Source organism: Cornus florida, unplaced genomic scaffold (genome assembly GCF_030987335.1).
Source record: "Cornus florida cultivar Cherokee Brave unplaced genomic scaffold, ASM3098733v1 CherokeeBrave_3.0.0_Hap2_Chr09, whole genome shotgun sequence".
Lineage (NCBI taxonomy): Eukaryota > Viridiplantae > Streptophyta > Magnoliopsida > Cornales > Cornaceae > Cornus > Cornus florida.
Window position 1 is genome coordinate 84,755,584 of NW_026775579.1, and position 23,663 is coordinate 84,779,246.

At 37.4% G+C, this 23,663-nt stretch overlaps 1 protein-coding gene across 1 annotated transcript in view; it reads right to left on the minus strand.

Annotated features, from left to right (window-relative positions):
- LOC132274807 (DNA repair protein RAD50) overlaps positions 1–23,663 on the minus strand; it is a 42,227-nt gene that overhangs the window by 12,970 nt on the left and 5,594 nt on the right. The window contains exons 5-16 of the mRNA XM_059776142.1: positions 21,692–21,806; positions 19,774–20,002; positions 19,404–19,582; positions 19,137–19,307; positions 9,163–9,267; positions 8,968–9,075; positions 8,643–8,854; positions 8,405–8,497; positions 7,751–7,878; positions 1,506–1,617; positions 1,229–1,358; positions 904–1,113 (exon numbers count right to left, since the gene is read on the minus strand). Of these exons, the coding sequence (XP_059632125.1) occupies positions 904–1,113; positions 1,229–1,358; positions 1,506–1,617; positions 7,751–7,878; positions 8,405–8,497; positions 8,643–8,854; positions 8,968–9,075; positions 9,163–9,267; positions 19,137–19,307; positions 19,404–19,582; positions 19,774–20,002; positions 21,692–21,806 (1,792 nt within the window). The remainder of the gene's footprint in view (positions 1–903; positions 1,114–1,228; positions 1,359–1,505; positions 1,618–7,750; positions 7,879–8,404; positions 8,498–8,642; positions 8,855–8,967; positions 9,076–9,162; positions 9,268–19,136; positions 19,308–19,403; positions 19,583–19,773; positions 20,003–21,691; positions 21,807–23,663) is intronic.

Genomic DNA, 23,663 nt, shown 5'->3' on the forward strand with positions numbered 1-23,663 from the left:
AAGTATAGAATCAATTGACTCCAAGAAGACAAAAAGATAAGATTTTGACTGAAGTCACTGAACGCAATACCACATGCTAGTATTGACTCTAAGCCCACTAAAAGCATGTCCTAAGGTTTCCAAAACACGTGTGCAATTCTGAAAACAAAGAAGTCGCCTACATCTCACTTGCCATCCATCCCAAACTTATATTCCTCTATATCTTGAGGAGACTGGAGTCCCTTCCCAGGGTCATCCCTCTACAAAAAAGCCATAGGAAGAGAGGTGGGTAATAAAGTCTCTTATGTGAGCATTATCCGATACCTGTTTACAAGTTTCCAAGTCTTCTAAGATCATTCAAGTGAATTTTATCCAATTAAACCAAATCCAAAACATAGGTCAAAAGTGGTCAAAACTATTTAAACCTTTCTCAACCTAATTCTTAAGTTCTCTAAGATCTCAACTAGCTTTTAAAGTGTGATTGAACATCATGAAGTATATTGCTGAGACTCTAATTGACAAAATGACCATCAAGGACTAGAAATAACAGAACTTACAATTATAATTTGGTCACACAACCTTAGTATTAAACTTCAAACAGAATATGCCAACTGACAAATATATATATCCTAGCATTATGTTGAAATGAGAAATCAAATAACCTGGGACCTCGATTTCCATGGACTAAAGTCACTTACTGTAAGCAGTTTTTAGCACAGCTTTAACATCCAACAATTTTCTTGAAAGCCCAGGCCACGGGCATTTCAAGAACAGAGAGGAAGTGAGGATTACAATAAACAGAAAAGTAGCAAATAACTAATAGATCTTAACATAATCAAAAGACAAAGAACAGATAGCGCCGCAACAAAACAAGCTTACTGCACCAGAATCCCTTAAACAAAATATAGCAGACTTGATATTTACATCATCAAGAGCCTGTGATTTTCTATCCAAGTCTTCGTTTAGCTCGTTCAAATTTTTCTCCGCAAGAGGAATTGTTTCTTTGCCAATTTTAGCATATTCTTCGTATACCATACGAAGCTTGTCTAACTGCTGAAAGTGGGAATCGGCGTTTGAAGAATCCACAGCCAAAACTTTCAGGCGCTCCGCAGAACTTGCGGCCTTCACTCTTTGCTGTAATGTACAAGACAATATAAACCAATTTAGTGAGAACCAGCGGAAGCGAAGAAAGGCCGAGTGTGTTTCAAGATAGTGCACAACATCCGAGAAATAAAACTAATATAACAACCTTTTTAACAAATTCATCTTCCTCTTCAGCAGAGAAAGGACGTTCACAGCAAGGGCAAACATGATGAGCACGAGCTACCCTTTCAAATGGATCAAACATTTGCCTCATACCATCAGCGATGTTGTATTTGCTGCATGAAGCATATCAAAAAATGAAAAAAATCAAAGAAACAAATTACTAACTTAAATATTAATAGATGATGCATGAATATATGTGTACACACATAAGTTTGTGTTTGTGAGTCTATGCTGCATTTAAAATGGATTCAACCAAGAACCTTTTCTGGACGTCTCTTTTATCTTTAGCCACATCCAAGACTTTAAGATATGAGTCAATAAGAGACTGCTGATCCAATGACTGGAGTTTTGATTCAATAAATCTCTTCCTTGCTGCATTCAATCATAAGACAAAAAAAAAAGAATAGTAAATCTCAGCAGGCCAATTTTATCCATTGCAATTGTCTGCAGAAGAGTATTAAGAGAGAGAGAGAGAGAGAGAGAACAGCTACATAAAATATTTCTGCCAATAATTTGTTCATTTCTCAAGCTGCTACGCAACATCTTCTTGTTATAATAGATTGACATCATATATGGGTTGAATACTCGTGCAGTATTTTTTCACAGTGCTGATTCTAAAGGTTAATACTTTACTTTTTGCCTTTATATTTTGTTTGTATCAGTTGGAAGAAAATTTCTCATATTAGTAGTTTCTAGCATTGGGTGACCTAGGATTTTATCTGTGCAGATATCCCAACTGCACCAAGAAGAAGTAAAGCATAGATAATAGTTAATGGCATATAATCATGTCAAAACTAGAGAAAATTAGGGAGAAAAATCTTACGATACTTTTATTCTTCTCACAATGAGGTATATATACTATACACATATTTACATATAAGGTAAGTATTAAGTTTACAAAGTCAGCTCTAATCAACTACGCTAATTATGCTAATAGATGCAAGGTAAACCCTAATCGATCACTTTAACACTCCCCGTCAAGTTGGTGCATAGATGTCTCGCATGCCCAACTTGTCGATTTAAGTATTGAAACTTCTACTTGATACTGCCTTTGTCAAAATATTTGCTAGCTGGTCCTTGGTCTTTACAAATGGCAAGCTAATTATTCCAACTGTTAGTTTCTCTTTGATATAGTGTATATCTACCTCAACATGCTTGGTATGATCATGTTGAACTGAGTTATGTGCGATGCTAATGGAAGCCTTGTTATCACAATAAAGACTCATAGGTTTCAAGGGACAGAAACCCAATTCACCCATCAAGATCTTCATCCATAACAGTTCTTGAACCCCATGGGCCATAGCTCTGAATTTTGCTTCTGCACTTGATCTAGCCACCACATGTTGCTTCTTACTCCGCCAAGTTACTAGGTTTCCACCTACGAAAGTAATGTATCCAGAAGTTGATCTTCTATCAGTTATTGATCCAGCCCAATCAGCATCGACGTAACCCTCAACCTCTAGATGTCTATGTTTAGAAAACATTAGACCTTTACCAGGAGCATATTTTAGATACCTGAGAATCCGATATACAACATCCATGTGAGCTTCACTAGGTCCATGCATAAACTGACTCACCACACTAACCGCATAGGCGATGTCAGAGCGTGTATGAGATAAGTATATTAGTTTCCCAACTAGCCTTTGGTTGGTACCTTTCCTTATTTGTAGGAACTTGGTCTAGATATTCCCCCAACTCGTGGTTTTGCTCAATTGGAGTATCTGCTGGTTTGCAAGCTAGCATCCTAGTTTCAGTCAACAAATCCAAGACATACTTCCTTTAGGACAAGAAAATACCATGCTTTGATCTGGCCACCTCAATACCCAAAAAATAATTCAGAGTACCCAGATCCTTCATCTCAAATTTCTTGGCTAAATAATTCTGGAGTTTTTTAACCTCTTCGTCATCATTACCGGTAACCGCCATATCATCCACAAACTATTAAGGCAGTAATCTTGTCCTTATTTCTCTTGAGGAATAGAGTATGATTAGCTTGGGTCTGTTTGAATCCATAGTTTTTCATTGATTATGTGAACCTATCAAACCATGCCCTTGGAGATTGTTTAAGTCCATACAAGGACTTTCGCAACTTGCAAACCTTATCCACATCACAAGAAGTAGTAAACCCTGGAGGAGGGTCCATGTAGACTTCCTCATCCAACTCTCCATGTTGGAAAGCATTTTTCACATCAAACTGACGTAAAGGCCAACTAGATTTGCAACCAAGGACAAGAGGACCCGGATGGTGTTCATTTTGGCCACTGGTGCAAAGGTTTTTGGTAATCAATCCCATCATTTGTGTATAACCTTTAGCCACTAGTCGGGCCTTATATATGTCAATGGAGCCATCTGCCTTATGTTTCACGATGAACACCCATTTGCAACCTACAGTTTTCTTACCCTCCGGTAGTTAAACCATATCCCAAGTAGAGTTTTTCTGAAGAGCTTTCATCTCCTCAATCATAGCACTTCTCCATTTAGGATTGCCAAGAGCTTCCTGTACACTATTAGGAATGGACACAGAGGACAATTGATTTGTAAAAGCATTCTATGAATTAGACAAACGGTGAGATGATACATAATTGAATATAGGGTATTGGACAACATTACCAGATAAAAAAGTAAACCGTTGAGGAGGTTTACTCCGATTAGGACAAACAGGATAACGAGGACCTTAAGATTCATTCTGTATCTCATAATAACCTGCTGAGATTGTTGGGATATCAAGGTTAGACTCAAAGGAAATGTTAGGCTCGAGAGAAGATGGAAGAGTATGAATTACCTCCAGATGATCTTCAAGAATATCCTCATAAGGAGCCGTTTGGTCCAATAGTTCAAGAGGGGACTTTGCCGAACTTGTTTGAGTGCCTTCCTGATTATCTTTTTGATTATCCATATGTACCTTTTTCCTTTTCACATACACCCTTAACTCTTTCTCCTTCTTTTCAGGTACTATCTTTGTCCTTTGCACAATTAGTGTTTCATCCAAAAAATACTTCTCTTCCACCTGACTCCTAATCTCCCCCTGAAGAGAAGTATCAATAACTCCCCCTTAAAAATAGGCTTCTTTCTCACAGAAGGTGACATCCATAGAAACAAAGAGTTTACAGGTAGGAGGATGAAACAACGATATCCTTTCTAGGTGGCAGAATAACCCACAAAGATACACTTCAAGGCACAGGGATCCATCTTACCTCGTTGATGCGGGTGAACATGGACAAAACTAACACATCTAAAGACCTTAAGAGGAACGCTAAGACGGGAAGGAAGAGAATGATACCGGGACAAGGCTTGGAGAGGTGTTTAAAACTGGAGAATGCTAGATGGCATGCGATTTATAAGAAATGCAGCCGTAAGTACTGCGTCACCCCAAAAAATTTTGGGAACACACATAGCAAAGCATAAAGATTGAGCGACCTCTAGGAGATGGCGATTTTTACGCTCAGCTATACCATTCTGTTGAGGGGTAGAGACATATGAGGTCTGATGAACAAGGCCATGTTGCTGGAAGTAGGCACCAAAAGTATGTTTGAGATACTCTCGTCCATTATCAAATCCGATCACCTGTATGGAAGCATTAAATTGTGTACAAAGCATTTGGTGGAAATTTGGAAAAATAGAAGCCACATCACTTTTTATTCTTCATCAAATAAACCCAAGACACTCGTGTGCAATCATCAATAAAAGAAATAAACCATTGTGCACCACTGTGAGAAGGAACCGAGAAAGGACCCCAAACATTAGTATAAATGAGTGCAACAGGAACATCACTTTTATTAAAATTTAAAGGAAATGATACACGATGGTGTTTTGCTAAAACGCAATGTTCACACGGAAAATCTAAAAGAGAAACTTCAGAGAATAACGAAGGAAATAAACGTTACAAATAAGGAAAAGATGGATGTCCCAGTCTTCGATGCCATAACCAAATCTCTTCTCTAGCCTTGAATTCCTCTACTCCAACTTGGTACACTTGGGCAAAATTGGAACCAGGTGAAGCACTCAAATCCAAGTAGTACAGGCCCCCTCTCTCCCTACCAAGACCAATCGTTTCCTTTGTAAGAATATCCTAAAAAATACAATAGGTAGGGAAAAATGTTACACAACAATTTAGATTCTTAGTAATTTGACTTATGGAGAGTAAATTATTAGAAAGGGAAGGAAAGTGTAAAACAGAAGAAAGAGACATAGAAGAAGACAAAGGAACATAACTACCTCCTAAAATTGGTGTGGACAAACCATTAGCAACTTTAACACTATTCCTAGAAGGATTAATTTTTAAACAAACCGAGTTGGGTTATTAGTCATATGATCAGAAGCCCCTAAATCAATGATCCAAGATTGAGCACAAGGAACCGAAGAAATACTCAAGGCATATCCCAAATTACCTGTATTGGCCAAAGAGGTAGAAGCATCAACCTGGGAAACCTGCTCAGAAGGTTAGGTTACCGAGGAAGGCAAAGAAAGTTGTGGTGCTATTTGAGTGTCACCAAAAGTATGATGAGCCTGAGACCCAGAGTTGTCTCCCATTATCTGGGCATTCTTCTTCTGAACATACCAGTCTGGATAGCCATGTAGCTTAAAGCATGTTTCTCGAACATGTTTAGTACCATTACAATAGGTACATCTCCTAGTATCAGAGGATTTGGAATCAGATGAACCGGAAGAGGACCTGCCTAGAGGAATAGTGGTACCAGTAGAAGGATTCACCGATACAATCTTAGGAGAAGATCCCACTTTTATAGCTGAGCCATCACTGAATTTTCCCGCCATCATAGTTAGTTAACGAAATTCCTCACGGCGCACAAAAGCATAAGCACTCTGAATACTTGGAAGCGGATCCTGAGCCAATACTTGGCTTCTAATTTGGTCTAGACTGGGATCTAAACCAGCCAAAAAATCATATAAACGATCCTCCTCAATCTGTTTTTTCATTGTAACTGCATCTTTTGCACATTCCATGGAACAAGGATGAAGATAATCCAATTCTTGCCAAATAATTTGAAGTGCAGCGTAATACTCAGTTAAAGTCTTACCATTCTAACAGGTTCATGTGCTCGGCAACGGAGTTCATACATCTGTGAAACATCTTTGCCAATAGAAAATGTTTGAGCAACTGAATCCCAAACATCATAGGTAGTGGGCAAGCGGAGAAATACAGCCCTAATCCCGGTAGCCATCGAATTGAGTAACCATGACTTAACCATGGCATTCTCCTCCACCCAAGTAGCATAAGCAACAATATCTTTTTCATTAGGCTTAACCTTGGCATTCTCCTCCACCCAAGTAATTTGTAAGGACAAGTGGTCCTGATGATCAGTAACCAAGGCAGACACTGGAGAGACAAAAGTTGAATCTCTTTTATCTCTCGAGTCACCCATTGCTTGTAGCACTTAAAAAAACAAATATATTGACTAAAGAACACAGCAACTCAGATTGTAAATCCCAAAAATTATAGCAATACAGATTGCAAATTCAATAAGAAGAATAGTTGCAGTAGAGAAAACCCAAAAAACTCACAGCACAAAAGGAGAAGAACGAAGTCAGCGACGAGTCAACCTGAAAACAGATTGTCCACTACCTTCAGATCAAGCCGAGAGGGTCTGAGTAAGTCAAATCGATGATTTGCAGATAAGCCGCATCGGAAATCAGTAGTTAATTGGCAAGAAATCAACAAACCAAGCCGATTGGAAGCAAAGATAAGGCCGACAACAAGAACCGATCGGTCGAAGAGAAAGATAAGCCACTGGTAAGCAGAGTAAAGCCAGCAGCAGGTATGATTATATGTACTTAGAGTGATGGTAAGTATGGGTATGGGTAGAGTTTAGACAAATTTGTGACTGCTAAGGTAAATCAGAAAAACCCCAATCGTGTATGCTCTGACACCATGTCAAAACTAGAGAAAAATAGGGAGAAAAATCTTACGATACTTTTATTCTTCTCACAAGGAGGTATATATACACACATATTATACATATAAGGTAAGTATTAAGTTTACAAAGTCAGCTCTAATCAACTCCGCTAATTATGCTAATAGATGCAAGGTACACCCAAATTAATCACGTTAACAAATCTCATATAATGCGATATCCAATAACTTTTGGGAACAATTTGCCATCTCTTTTGACCCTGCCATAATCTGAATTCTGAGAGTACCCTTCCCTACTCCTTCAAAGCTCATCTTGATTTTGTTAAAAATCTCCACTCATTTGCCATTACATATAGCATAGGAAAGCAGAACTAATAATTGAGCATCCTCTGATGAAATAAAAATGAAAAATATCCCTTGACAAGGGCAATGGAATTGTAAAATGTTACCAACTTAACCACAAAATAAATGCATGCACAGGCAGACATAGATCTGTTACCGACAAGTACTGTTCCTTGTCAGATTCTTCAATATAACAAGACTGATGTTACATAAAAAAAAAATTAAAAATTTAATGAGCCAAGAGATGATACAGTATTGATAAATTACTTTACTCAAGCTATGTATGAGGCTTACAGTCCATATCCTTGTGAAGTTTGGACAGGTTATTATTAACTTCTTGTATTTTCAACTGCAACACATTCACCTCCTTCTCAGCTTCACGAGATTTTGAGTTCAAGTCATCAAACTCCATCCCAAGAGGCCTGAGAAAGTATACATGAAAAAATTTAAAGAACACCAGTGAAGCTTATCAAGATCCATGATTTAGAAGCCAATCACCCCCTAAACATCCCATCATAAAAAGGAAAGAATTCAAATTAAAACTGCATCATATAATACCATCAACCAGAACTATAACATGCATTAACTACAAACTTACTATCTTGGCAAGTCAAGCAAAACAAAGGGTTCGAACACTCAGTCCAGTTGACACTCTGAAGAATTTGATAAGTGTTTAATACCTATACACTTACTATAATGCAAGTCTAATGAAGACAACCAATGCATATTTATACTCTACACAGCTACAACAACAGATAAGGAAATGAAAAATGAAACCTAACACAGCATGCTCACATATTAAATTCCAAAAACTAAAAACTAGAGAAAGCATTCGCATCATGATAATTGATTTGCCACCAATTCACTGATTCACAAAATATCAGTAAAATGAAAAAGAACTGCTTTCAGAGAGATCATCGTAGAGTGAAACAACCAAAAGCAAACAACCTTAGGGCTTGGGTAATTTCTTTCTTTAAATCCTTGTCAGGAGGAAGCCTTCCTTTTAGCACTCCTCTAATTCTATCCTTGTATTCATCCATTCTGGAAAGTAGGAAAATATATGAGCTTCAAAGAAAAATGAAAATAGATAGAACAGAAACATACAGAAGAAATGGAAAACACGACAGAACTTGGGGGGGGGGGGGTTGTTGGAAAGGAAAAGAAAAGAAAGAAAGATTGGACTTGCATCTTTTTGTGTTTCTTCCTGTGGTTTTCCAACTCTGCTTTCGTAAGAGACAGTTTCACTCTGTCGTCCGAATCACCAGCCATGTTGTCTCTTTCGCGGTTAAGAGATTTAATTTGTTGTTCTATGGAAAATATTTCACTCTGCTTTTGGCGTATATTTGATTCAAATTCTCTTTCAGCAAGTTGATTTGTCTTCCTCTCAACCTCAATATGCTGCAAAGATAGACAGAAGCACGAGTTACATAATTTAATGCGGTCAGGCAAAAGACTCAAAACAAAGTTCATGAAATCCCAAGGCAAGAAAATTGAATGGTGCCATCATTTACCATGTTCTTTTCTCTCTCATCCATGCGAGCCAGATTAACATTAGAAATCTGGAGTTCAAATGAATCACGCTCGTTTTTCTTCTCTTCTATACGTGTCAAAATACGACCCTGCAAGGAATTACAAATTATATCCGACATGTAAAATTAAGGACTCGGCACTAGAAAAGATATACAGAATGCTCCTTATACACAAACCTTGATCTCCACTTTAGCCTGTGTTTGAGCCTCAACATCTTTCCAACGGTCATTTGCATGCATGTAACAATCCCATGCCACCTCAAGTTCTGTCTTGTTTGATTTCTGAAATAGTAACAGTCAATGTCCATTACTGCAGATGACAATTTGTTTATGTCTCCCCTAACAAATAAAGGCAGATTTTCCCATCTATACTATTATTAAAAGTACAAAGACTTTCCATCATATTTTGAGTTTATATCATATTTTAAGTTTCTATCATATAGTTATTTATTTATTCATTTAAAAGAGTTCCTATCATATATTACCTTTTCGTAATTTACCTTTCTCTCAATAAAGAGTTTCTATCACATATTACCTTTTCTTAATTTAACTCTTTCTCAATAATTTACCTTTTCAAAAGAGTGAGTGTTTATTTATCCATACTATTATTAAAGAGTTTGAAATAGAATATAATTTAAAGAAAAAGTAAATTTGCTATTTAGGGAAGAGTTAGAATACAATAAAATTAAGGAATAGGTTAGAAAGAGTAAATTTTTATATGTTAAAAAGAGTAAATGTTTATTATTCAACATGCATTATAAATAAATAATTATAATAATTTACCACGGCAATTTACTTCTTCCCTAAATAGCAATTTACTTTTCTTTTAATTATATATAATTTCAAACTCTTTCTCAATTCTTAATCTCTATAATAATAATTATACGGAAACATCGGGATTTCTTAAAGCAAGCTTCCCCGCAAGGATGAGCAGATTTTTTTTTTTTTTTATTAGTAAGAATTCATAAAAAGCGCTCAAAAGAGGAACGCATCCCTCATAAACAACAGAAGGCCAAATAGGGCCTCTAAACTATGTTAGCTGGACTTAGGTATGTGTGTCGGACATGAATATGTATCCATGCGTCGGACGTGTCAGATCTCTAAATAGAAGGACACCACTAAATATTAATTTTATTTTCTAGAGTAAAGTAATGTTTTTTCTTAACATAGTGGTCAATGTAGGCATTTAACTCATTTTAAATTAATAATATAATATAATTGAATGATTGCATATGGTTTTTACCTACATGTGTACCCAAAAGTGTCGGACACATATCCCATACCCATGTCCAATCACTATGTGTCCGAAATGGGTACTTCACTACTTTTGAAGAGTCCATGTAACATAGCCTCTAAACCCTCAACAAATCCAAAAACTCTACAAAGCTCATCCAAGGATTTACAATTTCTCCCTAGAACCTAACAAAAAAAGTGCTAAGAATAGAGAACTTCAACGACCCAATATGATTTTCCTTTCTTTCAAATGATCTCCAATTCCTTTCAAGCCACAAACACCACCAAACGCATAAAAAAGTAACCCTCCAAGAGTCCCAAGCTTGGGCTGCCATTATACACCCTCTCCAAGCCTCCGGTAGACCGTAGCATAACCCAGTGAATCCTAAACAAAAACCAACAATCTCGAGCCAATGGGCAATGTAAGAGAAGATGGCCAACCGCCTTCTCATCATTATTGCACATAAAACACCAGTTGACCACAATCTGTCTTCCTATCTCAAGATTGTCCTGAGTTTAAATCTTTCCCAAAATGGATGTCCAAGCAAAGAACGCTACTTTAAGAGGCGCCTTTGTTCGCCAAACGGCCCTCCATGGAAAGGACGGTCCAGCAGCATCCACAAGACAGCAGTAGAACGACCGAACATCAAACCGCCATAAGAAGAAGGTGTTCAAACGCAAAAGTCAGAAATCTCCTCTGCTATCTCCTGACGATACAACAACTCTAAAAAGCCAAAAATATCTTCCATCTCCCAATCCTGAAACTGTCTCAAGAAACGTACATCCCATACTGTTCTTCCGCTATTAAGACGATAGTAGTCGACCACCATGGCATCTATATCAGTAGCAATCCGAAAAAGTTTAGGAAAAGTGATAGCAAGTGAGCAATCCCCACACCAAGTATCATCCCAAAAATGTATCCTCCTACCATTTCTGACACGAAATCTATTGTGCTTGGAAAAATCGTCCCACCCCTTCCGAATATGTTTCCAAACCCCAACCCCAAATGGGATTCTCACCTCATGGGAGTACCAACCTCCCCTCGCTTCTCCATGTCTGCTCACAATCACCCTCCTCCATAGTCTGTGCCTCTCAACTCCAAACCTCCAAAGCCATTTACTTAATAAGACCTTCTTAAAAGGCACTAATCTTCTAATACCCAAGCCTCCTATCCGAATTGGGGTGCAAACCCTCTCCCACAGCACCAAGTGACACTTGAACTCCTCCCCTTTACCACCCCACAGAAAATTTCTCTACAACCTCTCAATAATTTCAGCCATTGAAGATGGAATCTGAAAGATAGAAAGGAAGTACGTAGGAAGACTCGGCAAAGTGTTCTTCAAGAGAGTGACCCTCCCCCCTTTGGAGAGGTACTGTTTCTTCCAACCAGCCAACCTCTTCTCAAATCTCTCCACCACTGGATCCCAACTGCCCACCCTCCTGGATGAATCCCCAAGAGGCGGACCCAGATACGAAATGGGTAAAGAACCAATTATGCATCCCAAAACAAGAGCTAAAGTAGAGATATCAGGAACCTCCCCAACCGGCACCGGCAAACTTTTTCCAACATTGACTTTCAAGTCGGATACAAACTTGAAACCAAATCAGAACACATATCAAGCATCTCATCTGAGACACATCCGCATCACAAAAAACCAACGTGTCGTCCACAAACATCAAATGAGAGATCTCCAGCTGACTAGCAACATCCCTACCCACCCTGAAGCCATTCAAGCAACCCATGTCAACTGCCCTTATCATCATTGTGCTGAAAGCCTCCATCACAATAAGGAAAAGGAAAGGAGACAACGAATCCCCCTATCTATACCCTCTCGAACTACCAAAGAATCCTGTCGAGGCTCCATTCAAGTACAAAGAACCGAACACTAGAGATGCAACATTCAATCCATTTCCTCCATCTCTCTCCAAACCCGTTCCTTTCCAAGAGGTATACGAGGAAACTCCAATTAACATGATCATAAGCCTTTTCGATTTCCAATTTGCAAACACCACAAGGCATCCCACCACTTAGTCTGGAATCCACACACTCACCGGCAATTAGGAAAGACCGCCTACAAAAGCATTTTGAGAATTCGAAATGATATTGTCCAAAACATCTCTCAGGAGATTATGGGCACATTTCATGAGTTTCATTCCACTGGGAAGTTTGAAAAGTCGTTGAATGCTTCTTTTATTGCTTTGATTCCCAAGAAGGGGGTAGCTTCTGATATTAAGGACTATCGACCTATCAGTTTGATTGGGTGTTTGTATAAGCTTATCGCCAAAGTCCTGGCCTCAAGATTGAGGGGGGTTTTAGACGGAGTCATTTCAGAGTCTCAAAATGCGTTTATTGGGGCAGACAGATTCTGGATTCCACTCTTATTGCCAGTGAATGTGTGGATTTTAGGCTTCGTTGCGCCGTTCCCGGAGTTTTGTGTAAGTTGGACATCGAGAAAGCCTATGATCATGTTTGCTGGAACTTCTTGTTTTATTTGCTTGAGAAGATGGGTTTCGGTGAGAGATGGAGGAAATAGATTGTTTCTTGCATTTCATCTGTCAGATTCTCGGTGCTGGTTAATGGTTCCCCTTCCGGGTTTTTTAGCAATTCTCGTGGTTTGAGGCAAGGGGACCCTCTCTCCCCTTTCTTATTCATTATTGTTATGGAGGCTCTTAGCAGGCTAACGAGGAGGGCTGTTACCTTGGGGCTTTTTCGGGGCTTCAAGATTGGTCCTGAGGCAGTTCATCAATTGGAGATTTCTCACCTGCTGTTCGCGGATGATACGTTGGTTTTTTGAGAGGTAGAGGTGTCCCAATTGAGATACCTGAGATGTGTCCTGGTTTGTTTTCAGGCCGTTTCTGGTTTGAGAATCAACGTGGGCAAGAGTGTGCTTGTTCCTGTGGGGGAGGTTCAGGAGGTGAATTCCCTGGCAGCTGTTCTTGGATGTAAGACGGGTTCCTTCCCTATTTCTTATCTGGGTTTGCCTTTGGGGGTCTCCTCAAGAAGGGTGGGTTGCTGGGACCTAGTTGTTGAGCGCTTCGAGAGAAGGTTGGCTAGATAGAAAAAACAATATCTTTCGAAGGGAGAAAAAGTTACGCTGGTGAAGAGTGTCCTGTCCATCCTCCCAACATATTTTCTTTCTCTGTTCCAGATTCCCTCTTCTGTTGTCAGGAGACTTAAGATGATTCAACGTAACTTCCTTTGGGGTGGTAGGGGGGAGGAGTTTAAGTATCATCTTGTTCGGTGGGAAGAGGTCTGCAAGCCTCTTAAGTCAGGATGTCTTCGGATTCGGAGGTTGGTCCCCTTCAATAGGGCCCTTCTTGGCAAATGGCTTTGGAGGTTTGGCAGTGAAAGACATAAACTTTGGAGGAAGATCGTTACTTGACGGTTTGGGGAGGATAGAGGGGGTTGGTCTGCTAGACAGTCTAGATCTGCTATCGGCGTGGGTGTATGGCAGTCTATTGGGAAGGGTTGGGATGAGTTTTCTAAGCATATTAGATTCAGAGTCCGAGAAGGTCGGAGTGTCCGGTTTTGGGAGGATCCTTGGTGCGAGAAACGTCCTTTGCGTCAACAGTTTCCAAGGTTGTTCAGGATTGCTATGGATTGCCATGCTTTGGTTGCTGACTGCTATCACCTTGATAGCGGTAGGTTATCTTGGGATGTTCAGTTCCGACGAGCTTTCTAGGATTGGGAGCTAGATGATGTCTTTGGACCTTTTGTATCGACAGGAGGTGGATGGCACTGGGGCGGACCTTTTGACTTGGGTGCCTTCTTCGCAGGGGACTTTTCAGGTCCGGTCTTTCTTCTTCTGTCTTTCCAATTTTCAGGCCCCCTCTTATCCATGGAAAAAGGTTTGGCGTTCGAAGGCTCCTCTTAGGGTGGCTTTTTTTGCTTGGACTGCTACTTGGGGCAAGATCCTGACTCTGGACAATTTGAGGAAAAGGAGACATGTCATTATTAATCGGTGTTGTCTGTGTATGACCGATGGAGAGTCTATGGACCACCTTCTCTTGTACTGCCTAGTGGCCCATGATTGTTGGAGCCTTATGTTGGGTCTTTTTGGAGTTCAGTGGGTTATGCCTCGGACCTCACGGAGTCTTATTGATATTTGGAGGGGACAAAGGGTAGGGGCTCAAGTTCGCGACTTTTGGAGGGCGACTCCCTTCTGCATTTGGTAGTGTCTTTGGAAAGAACGCAATAGAAGATCCTTTGTTGGGGAGGAGCTACCCATTGGGGCTATTAAATATTCTATTTTTTCTTCCCTTTTTAGTTGGGGTATGGTGAGAGATTGTTCTTCCGTTGAGGAGTTTTTGGACTTTTTGGGTCTTTGGATCCTTAGGCTTTCTTTTTTTGCTTTTGGTTCTTATATAGCTCTTGGAATGCATTCCCCTTTTAAACGCTTTCTAATACAATTTTACTTATCAAAAAAAAAAAAAACATCTCTCAATCACAATGTTGTTTATAAGATCTATTTTTCTGTTGAGATTCTGTCTAATCATTATTTTCATTGATCACAATATGATGTTCCAGCCAAAGTTAAATGCATAATTTATTATTGTAAGAATTTTTTAAATTGTTAGCATTATTTAATATTGTAATCAGTTTATGTTAATTAATATATTAGTGGGACCATATAATAAACTTCAGTTTTTTAATTCATATAAGAAAGATCCAAAAGTAGAGAAAAATAAAATAAAATAAAAGTATCTATGATTTTCACTTTCTTTTGAACGAATTATTTATCTATAATATAAATATTTTTAGAGGCTAAATCATGATCACGGTACAATAATAATTTAAACACACTATAGATAATTAGTAAAAACAAAAATAATTAGTTTATTTATTCTTATGATTGAGCTTATTAGGGACATTTATTGTGCGGTTTCTTGAGAGTTGGGAGGTGGTGCAAGCTAAGGTGATGGGCACCTTTCAGGATTTTTATTCTCATGGCACATTTGAGAAATCACTGAACGCATCTTTCATTGCTCTCATTCCCAAGAAGGGTGGTGCCTCTGATATTAAGGACTTTCTACCAATTAGCTCAATTGGATGTTTGTATAAGCTTATTGCCAAGGTTCTTGTCTCCAGGATGAGTAATGTTTTGGATGGTCTTATTTCAGAATCACAGAATACTTTTGTTGGTGGGAGGCAGATTTTGGATTTTGTTCTTATTGCAGGGGAATGTGTTGACTCTAGAGTAAAAAGTGGGGTTCCTAGCGTTTTATGTAAGCTTGATATCGAGAAAGCTTATGATCATGTTAATTGGAAATTTGTTCTGTATCTGCTTAGGAGGATGGGGTTTGGTGACAGGTGGATAAAATGGATTGAAACTTGTATCTCGTCAGTTATGTTTTCTGTGCTCGTGAATGGTTCACCTACAGGTTTTTTTGCTAGCTCGCATAGTCTGCGACAAGGAGACCCATTATCGTCTTTTCTTTTCCTTATTGTCATGGAAGGTCTGAGCAAATTAATGAGAAAAGCGGAAGATTTGGGTTACATCGGGGGGTTCAGTGTTGGCAGAGATGTTGAACATCAAGTGCAGATCTCCCATTTGTTGTTCGCGGATGATACTTTGGTTTTTTGTGATGCTTAAGTTTCTCAACTCAGATATCGGAGGTGCATTCTTGCTTGCTTCCAAGCGGTTTCTGGGTTAAAGATTAATGTTGGAAAAAGTGTGCTTGTCCCAGTGGGGGATGTTCCAGATATTTCCTCCTTAGCTGCTAACCTAGGGTGTGGAGTTGGTGCTTTTCCTCTTCCTTACTTAGGATTGCCTTTGGGAGTTTCTTCTACACGAGTTAGGAATTGGGATCCAGGATGGAAAAAGCAGTATCTATCTAAGGAGGGGAGAGTCACACTTATTAAGAGTACTCTCTCATCCCTTCCTACCTACTTTTTATCTTTGTTTCAAATTCCATCCTCAGTTGCTGAAAGGATTGAAAAAATTCAAAAGGATTTTCTTTGTGGTGGAAGGGGAGAGGAGTTTAAGTATCATCTTATTAATTGGGATCATGTCTGCCAACCGTTGAGGTTAGGCGGGTTAGGCGTTCGAAAAATCGTTCCTTTTAATCGTGCTCTCTTGGGAAAGCGGTTATGGAGATTTGGAAAGGAACACCATCGTCAGTGGAGAAGAGTTGTCTCGTGTTGTTTTGGTGAGGAGAGTGGGGCCTAGTCATCTCTTCCAGTCAATATTATGGGAGGCGTTGGTGTGTGGAAATTCATTCGGAAGGGCTAGGAAGTTTTCTCCACACACATTAGATTCAAAGTTCGTGATGGCAGACATGTCCGTTTTTGGGAGGACCTTTGGTGCAGAGATCAGTTGCTGTCTTACTCTTTTCCTAGACTTTACAGTATTGCAGCTAATAAGCATGTCTACGTGATTGATTGTTCAACTTGATAACAATGGAGTTACTTGGGATGTGCGGTTTAGGCGCCCCTTTCACGATTGGGAAAGGCAGAAGGATATTGGCAAAAGGGGTGATGATATTTTGTGGGTTCCTTTAGCTCATGGTAGGTATGGTGTTCGATCCATGTTCTTGTGTTTGTCCAATTTCGTTGGTCACGAGTTTCCTTGGAAGTCTGTTTGGCGTTCTAAAGCTCCTCTTCGAATCGCATTCTTCCTTTGGACTGCCACATTGGGAAAGATTTAGACATTGGAGAACTTGAGAAAGAGAGGCAACATCATTGTTAATTGGTGTTGTTTATGTAAAGCTGATAGTGAATCCGTGGATCATATTCTTTTGCATTGTTGGAGCTTTATTTTTTGCATGTTTGGCATTTTTTGGGTAATGCCTGAGCACTCCTCACAATTGATTAACGCTTGGAGAAGGTATCTTGTTAAAGAACAAGCTCGTGATTATTGGAGGATTGTTCCACATTGTGTCTGGTAGTGTTTGTAGTGTGTGAGAAATAACAGATCCTTTGAAGGAAAAGAATCGTCTTTAGCTAATTTAAAAATTCATATTCTTCGTTCTTTGTTCTGTTATGTAAGAGGAAATGCATGTTGTTCAATTGATGATTTCTTTGATCTCTTGGATTCTTTTGGTCCTTAGATCTTTTTTCTTCTTTTATTAGGGACGCGTTCCCCTTTTGAAGGTTTTTCTAATATATTTTTACTTATCAAAAAAAAAAAAAATGACTCATGTCCCTTATTAGTATATATTAATTATAAAAAATTAAAAAATATTAATTACTTGTACAAATAGAAAAGGAAAAAATTACTTGTACACGATTTAACTAGAAATAAGTATTTGTGATTTTTAGACTCCTATAGAGGATGAAAGTCTGGAGCATTATTTTTTATATTGAAATATTAATTTTATACATATATACATTTTCTATATGTATAAGTGTTACTTATGCCTCAATTGACACATATATTCATGTTAAATAGGGATTGAAAATAGGTTAGGTTCTGTGACAATTAATTTACATGAAATTATTGATCATTTATAAATTTTTATAATGTATTTTTAATTCCTACTAAAATTTATTTCATATGATATTATTTAATTTAATTCAAAAGATATAGATAAGGGACAAATGTTAGGTTAATTGACCATTTTCTTAGGATTCACCAGTTGACCACAAACTCCTATTTCTTTCAATTCTCTCGGACATATCTATATCTATAATTCTATATATAGTATATTATATCAATATTCTTATATAAATGTAAGTAGAATTTATATAATTTTTATTGTTATTGTAATAAATAAATTACTTGAACTTCTTTTTATAATTTGTCTTTGTATATTTTGAAATTGTCAAAATAAATGTTAATAATAGAGTTATATATATCTTAGATAGTATTATTATATACTTATATTGTATTACATTAACAATGATTTTTGTTCACATGCGTCTTTACTAGTAATTACTAAAGATGCAGATAACTTTTTTTTTGATAAGTACTAAAGATGCAGATAACTAACCATGAAGCAACAGATAAAATGAATTTTTTGCAACAGCTCGGAAAAGAAATGTAAAAACAAAGGACATTTGACCAAACAAGTCAAGGAAGTGCTCATATTCTTACAGGTAACAGACACAATCTCCATTAGAAGCCAAACTTTTAATTAAAAGTGGCCATTTGTTGTCAGAAATCGGTCAGGATAACAGAACAACTTAACTGCAGCATTTCCTGATGGATTATAGTCGAACGTGTTAGACACTATAGTTACGAGTATAACAACATTTAAGAGAGCTAATGAGAGGTCCACATCAAAAGCAGCAAAGATGAATAACTAACTCATAGTTATTTTGGGGCATCACTATTTCTCATGACTCAGAAGAATAATATCACTAGTATAACTGCAAGGCATCAAGGGAGAGATTTATAAGATTACACTTGGTGGATAAGTTGGACATAGACTACAGATGGAAATCATGGCCAAAGGCCGTTTAAACAAAGTAGGGAAATAAAATTGGGTATAATAAAACCAAAAAAGAGAAGAGAAACCAGCACCAAGTACGCTTTGCAACCACCAAATACAAGAAAATCCATGAACTCAACCGAATTCAAGCTACTAAGCTCAGATGCCAATTTTCAATTGAAATCGCCCAAATTAACCTTTTGTTCTTATTGGTCTTGACCCCATGTACTACAACTCCTCACTAAAAAGAGATAATGACAAATAATTTCTCACAGAGAAGGATCCTAAGGAATTTTTTTCAGCTGGACAACAAGAGAGCAGAAAAAAAAGCTTGTACATAAGGTCTAAACTAAATCTAACCAAAAAAAAAAACACATTGGATACAAGTATTGTAAATATCAAGAACAGTAAAGAAAAAAGAATAAAACACTTAACACTGAAAAGTAGTTTTAAAGTGGTTAACTACAACTCCAGAGAAAAAAATATGAGGATTTGTATACATATTGGTAAAAGAAATATACAATTAAAAAGACAACTAAAATCACCTTTTTATCTTGCAAGTCGTTCTCAAGATCCATTAACCTTGATTTTATGCGATTTGTTAGGTTCACAGCAACTTCATTGTCGAATGGTGTATTTGGAACAGACCCTAAATTGTGCCTTTTAAAAAGCTTTTGAATTGTTAAATCTCTTTCATTCTTCAGGGACATATGAGCCTGATTCCAAAGATAAATAAATCAATTAGTAACAAATGCCACACCAAGCAGGTGCATTGTGGAATATCAACTTGTGCATAAATTTGTAAATATTACTTCAGCCTCCGTTTGAAGCTTGCTGATCTCACGGATATAATCAGTAATTGTATTCTTAAGGATGGAACTGGTTGTCTCCGTGTCATTTTTTTCTCTCTGCAGCTTATTAATTTTAGATTCCGAAAGTGCAATTCTTTCTTCAAATTTGGTTTTCCATTCCTTCAATTCCTCATCAGTGTCTGCACAATACAAAAACAAATAAATAAACACAAGAAGTTCTTGCATCAATGCAGCATCTGCATGGTGCCCTATAGAAATAAAAATGCAGACTTGATAATGAGCACCAGCACAATAAAGAGAGACAAGTACGGAGAATATAACATATTAATTGAGACAATGGCCATCTTGCTTCTGTAATTCAATGACATACCTTCATTTTCCTCAGCAAGAGCTGCATACTGTTTCTGCTGCTCCTTGAACAAAGTGCTTCTTTCAGCAGACTTGGTAGATATCTGGTCCTGTAGTTTCCGCAAATCTTTTAGTGTTGCTTCAGTATGATGGATCCTAGAATCCACATTTTGAATGTTTTTTTCAAGTTCCTGCATTTGACTTTTTAATGTCTCTGTTTTCTCTTGATCTTGAGAGATGCTTTCCCGAAGCTGTATGAACAAACTCAAATAAATAAGAATGTGTCCTTGACATGTAATCACCTGAAGTCACAAGCAAAAAAATTTCTTGCATTTCCATCCATAATGAAAGAAAATCTCACTATCACAACCAAATTTTTATTCAGTGGAACCTAGCATAAAAAATCTCACTATTACGTGCCAGTTGCAGGAAAGAACAAATTGTAAGAAGGATTGCAACTGATATAAGTACATTGGCGAGACAGCTGTGTAGAGGAAACATAGGAGACTTCAGACTTCAAATTCTTTTACTTTCTTTTTTCTTCTTCTTTATCTTTTTCTCACTTTTTCCTTCCCCCCCCCCCCCCCCTGATTGGGTTGTGGAGGTAGCCGGAAGCATAGGAAACTGAACAATGAGATAACTCTAAGAAAAAAATTTAAATAACTTGTGGTTAAGAAAAGTACATATGAGCATGGAGGCAGTTGCAGTTAACATAGTTGTTGCGACTTAGTGATGGCGGGATAGTGGTAGCTATAAAAAAAGTAAAATTATTGTCTTCAAAAACAATAACTTTTCTCTAGATAAGACAAAAGCAGTAACTTTCAGAAGAATCATTTTGCTTTTACTTTTGCCCCTTTTCTTTTTTATCTTTTTTCTCTTCTTTTTTTTTTGCGTGCCAGGAGGGAAGCATCACTTTAGGAAAGCTAGAGTATAAAAGGACTTACTACTTCACCTAGTTGCTCATTCAATTTTTAAGTGGTAATAAAATTTGAGATTTTTTAAATATCTTTTTGAATTGAAGTGTTCTGCATTCAGTAAATTCAGTAATAAGTGAACACCTACTTATCAAAAAAAAAAATAAGTGAACACGTAAATTTTTACCCCATTTTAAGTGGCGCTTAAATTTTGAAGTGATATTCAAATTGCATTGTCAAACATTTTTATTGGATAAGCACTTAATTTGTTTAGAATTAAGTACTGAATTGGGTTATCAAACAATGGAGATGGTGGCAGTGAATTATTCTTTTGTATAAACTGAAGCGCCAATATCAGCAGAGGGGGAATCATGACAGAGGCATCAATAGTAGGGATATTTGCATAAAAACTAGGGTTGTGGTGGTGGCAGCTGTCATCATAGTGGTGACATTTTATACTTGTTTTGACTTATCAAAAAAAAAGACATTTTATACTTGTTTTGATGGAACATTTACTGGTGTAGCTGGTCAGAACTGAAGCACGCCATGGGTTCAATTTAAGACATGTTTGCACCAAAACTAGGTTTGGGGTGGTGGTGTGACATTTATACTTGTTTTAACAGAACATTTGGTGGTGCTCACGGTCAGCAACAGAAGCTCACCACAGGTTCAGTTTAAGCTTTCTTTGCTTCTGAGAAAATTCAATTTTTATTGGACATAAATGTACAGGTCATTGATATCACAAGCCACCCATCAACAAGTTCATGAAACCAGTCTGAAAAATAGTAAAGGCTAAAAGACGTGAGGATATGAAGGTTTGATATGAACTTAGTCTAGAATATAATGAAAAGGATGTAGCCCTTTGGGCTTTGTGTGCCGTGGATGTAGGCCGTAGTGGCCGAAACACATTATATTCTTGTGTCGTTCATGCTTAATTTCTCTCTTCAATCTTATATTTTTTGACACCTACTAAAAGAAATGTATAAAATAAAATAAAATATTTAAAATTAAAATATATATATATACCTTGTATGCAGCATCTTTCAAGATTTGAAGATTCTCCAACTTCAGCTTATACGTCTTTATCTCTTGAGCCTGATCCTTATGAAGTTTTTTAATAACCTCCAAGGCCTTTGTGTATCTAATTCAAAAAAAAATAAAAAATAAAAAATTAAGAAATAAATAGAATTGTTCAAAACAATGTATTTGAAGTCTCAACTTATAATAAATATCACATTCAAGAAAATGCAAGTACAGTGAGAACTGAATTGCAATTACCTGGTTTAACCAAATAGTATTATTATAAAAAGGTTCCAAAAGGATCTAAATGCAATAAATCATTTTGCTTGGGCATCAAGATATTAAGGTAATTAAGCTGTTACGACTACCTTCAAAGCTTACAATTACTTGAAGATAATAATTATCAAACCCCACCTCCAACCGTTTCAGCAAAATGTGGCCAAAGGGAAGGAACACATGGACTGACCCGATCGGAATGGCGAGATCACCCCAAGGAGAATTCGAGAAATTAAGTTATTAGGGCCTCTGAGTGACAACAAGTTACAGGTCCAAAAAAGGCCACTACTTAGTAATCATCCCACCATGTCGGGTGTTGGCTGAGGTATACGAGGTACAAACCTAACATTTGGCATGAGTAGCGCAAAATGGCTACCCTCGAACTCAAACAAGCATTTCACGCTCGACAGGTGAGCTTTTTACCATTACACAGAGCAGTGGCCCCTTTGATTATTAGTAACACATAGGCAACTAAAACAACTATAACCAGCCACTAACAAAAGAAAATACATGGAGCCAAATACAGACCAAAAATTATGAAATGTGGCCAAAGGGAAGGGAACACATGGACTGACCCCCTCTTTTTTAACATGCTATACTGCATCGTTATGCTAACATGGTATAATTGTCTACTACTAACCCAAGAAAGTGTGCGTGTGTCAACATAAGTACATGTGCTTCAAGACAACACTCAAGCTAACAAAATGCATTTCATTGCAGCTATGGGATCAACCAACCAAGGCATGCAAATATCGAGATTTTATTGGATGGCTAAACCACATCAACATGGTGAAGAGGTGCAACAACCACACGTAATAATTTCTACCCAGGTAGAAGTTATTGGCAGCCCTAATTATTACTCCCTCTGTCCCAAAAACATATGTCCACCTTTCCATTATCCCAATTGAAAAGTCAAGTACTACTTTTTGTAACATTACCAAATTAGCCATCTTACATTGAACTTATAAAAAGTAAACTATCACATCCTTGTGGACCCACCATGGATAATTTGGTAATTCATTCACTACCAATACCCAAAAAAAAATTAAATCATCCTCTTAAAAAGTTAGAATCCCAAAAAGGGACATTCTTTTTGGGACAGAGGGAGTAATTCACAAGCCATGTACATCTAGTACAAGGTGCTTAAAGAGGTTTTGGTGCGCAAATTTTACCAGATATTCCTGTTTACTAATGATAGAACCAAGACAACCAAATCAAAATCCTATGTATAATTTACTTCCATTTTTTTCCAACAAGAGAAATGGCCACCTAGTAAAACATTGAGGCAAAACCTTTAGCTACTGTATCACCTATTTCTAGAAAAAAAGAGTTCAACCTCTAACATAAAGGTATTAGCATGTTTTTTCTCAAAGCAATAGTGGAAGTTTTTGTGTCACATAAAGATATCAAACATTATAGCACCATTAAAATCATTATTTTGCGCTCTCTTTATTTTTGTGAAAATAAACTAATAAATGAGGCATACCAGATCAAGGAACTGATTTTAAAAACATAAAATAAAAATGAAAAACCTATTACAGGCTAGGTGAGTAACCTAAGTATAATCCATAAATATATATAGTACAACTAGGAAAATATATATATATATATATATATAGTAGGCATTTCCAGAGGAAACTTAAAGTGATTAGAGAAAAGAGAAAACGGATATTTAGATAAAGTATGTTGTTTCTGGAGTTTT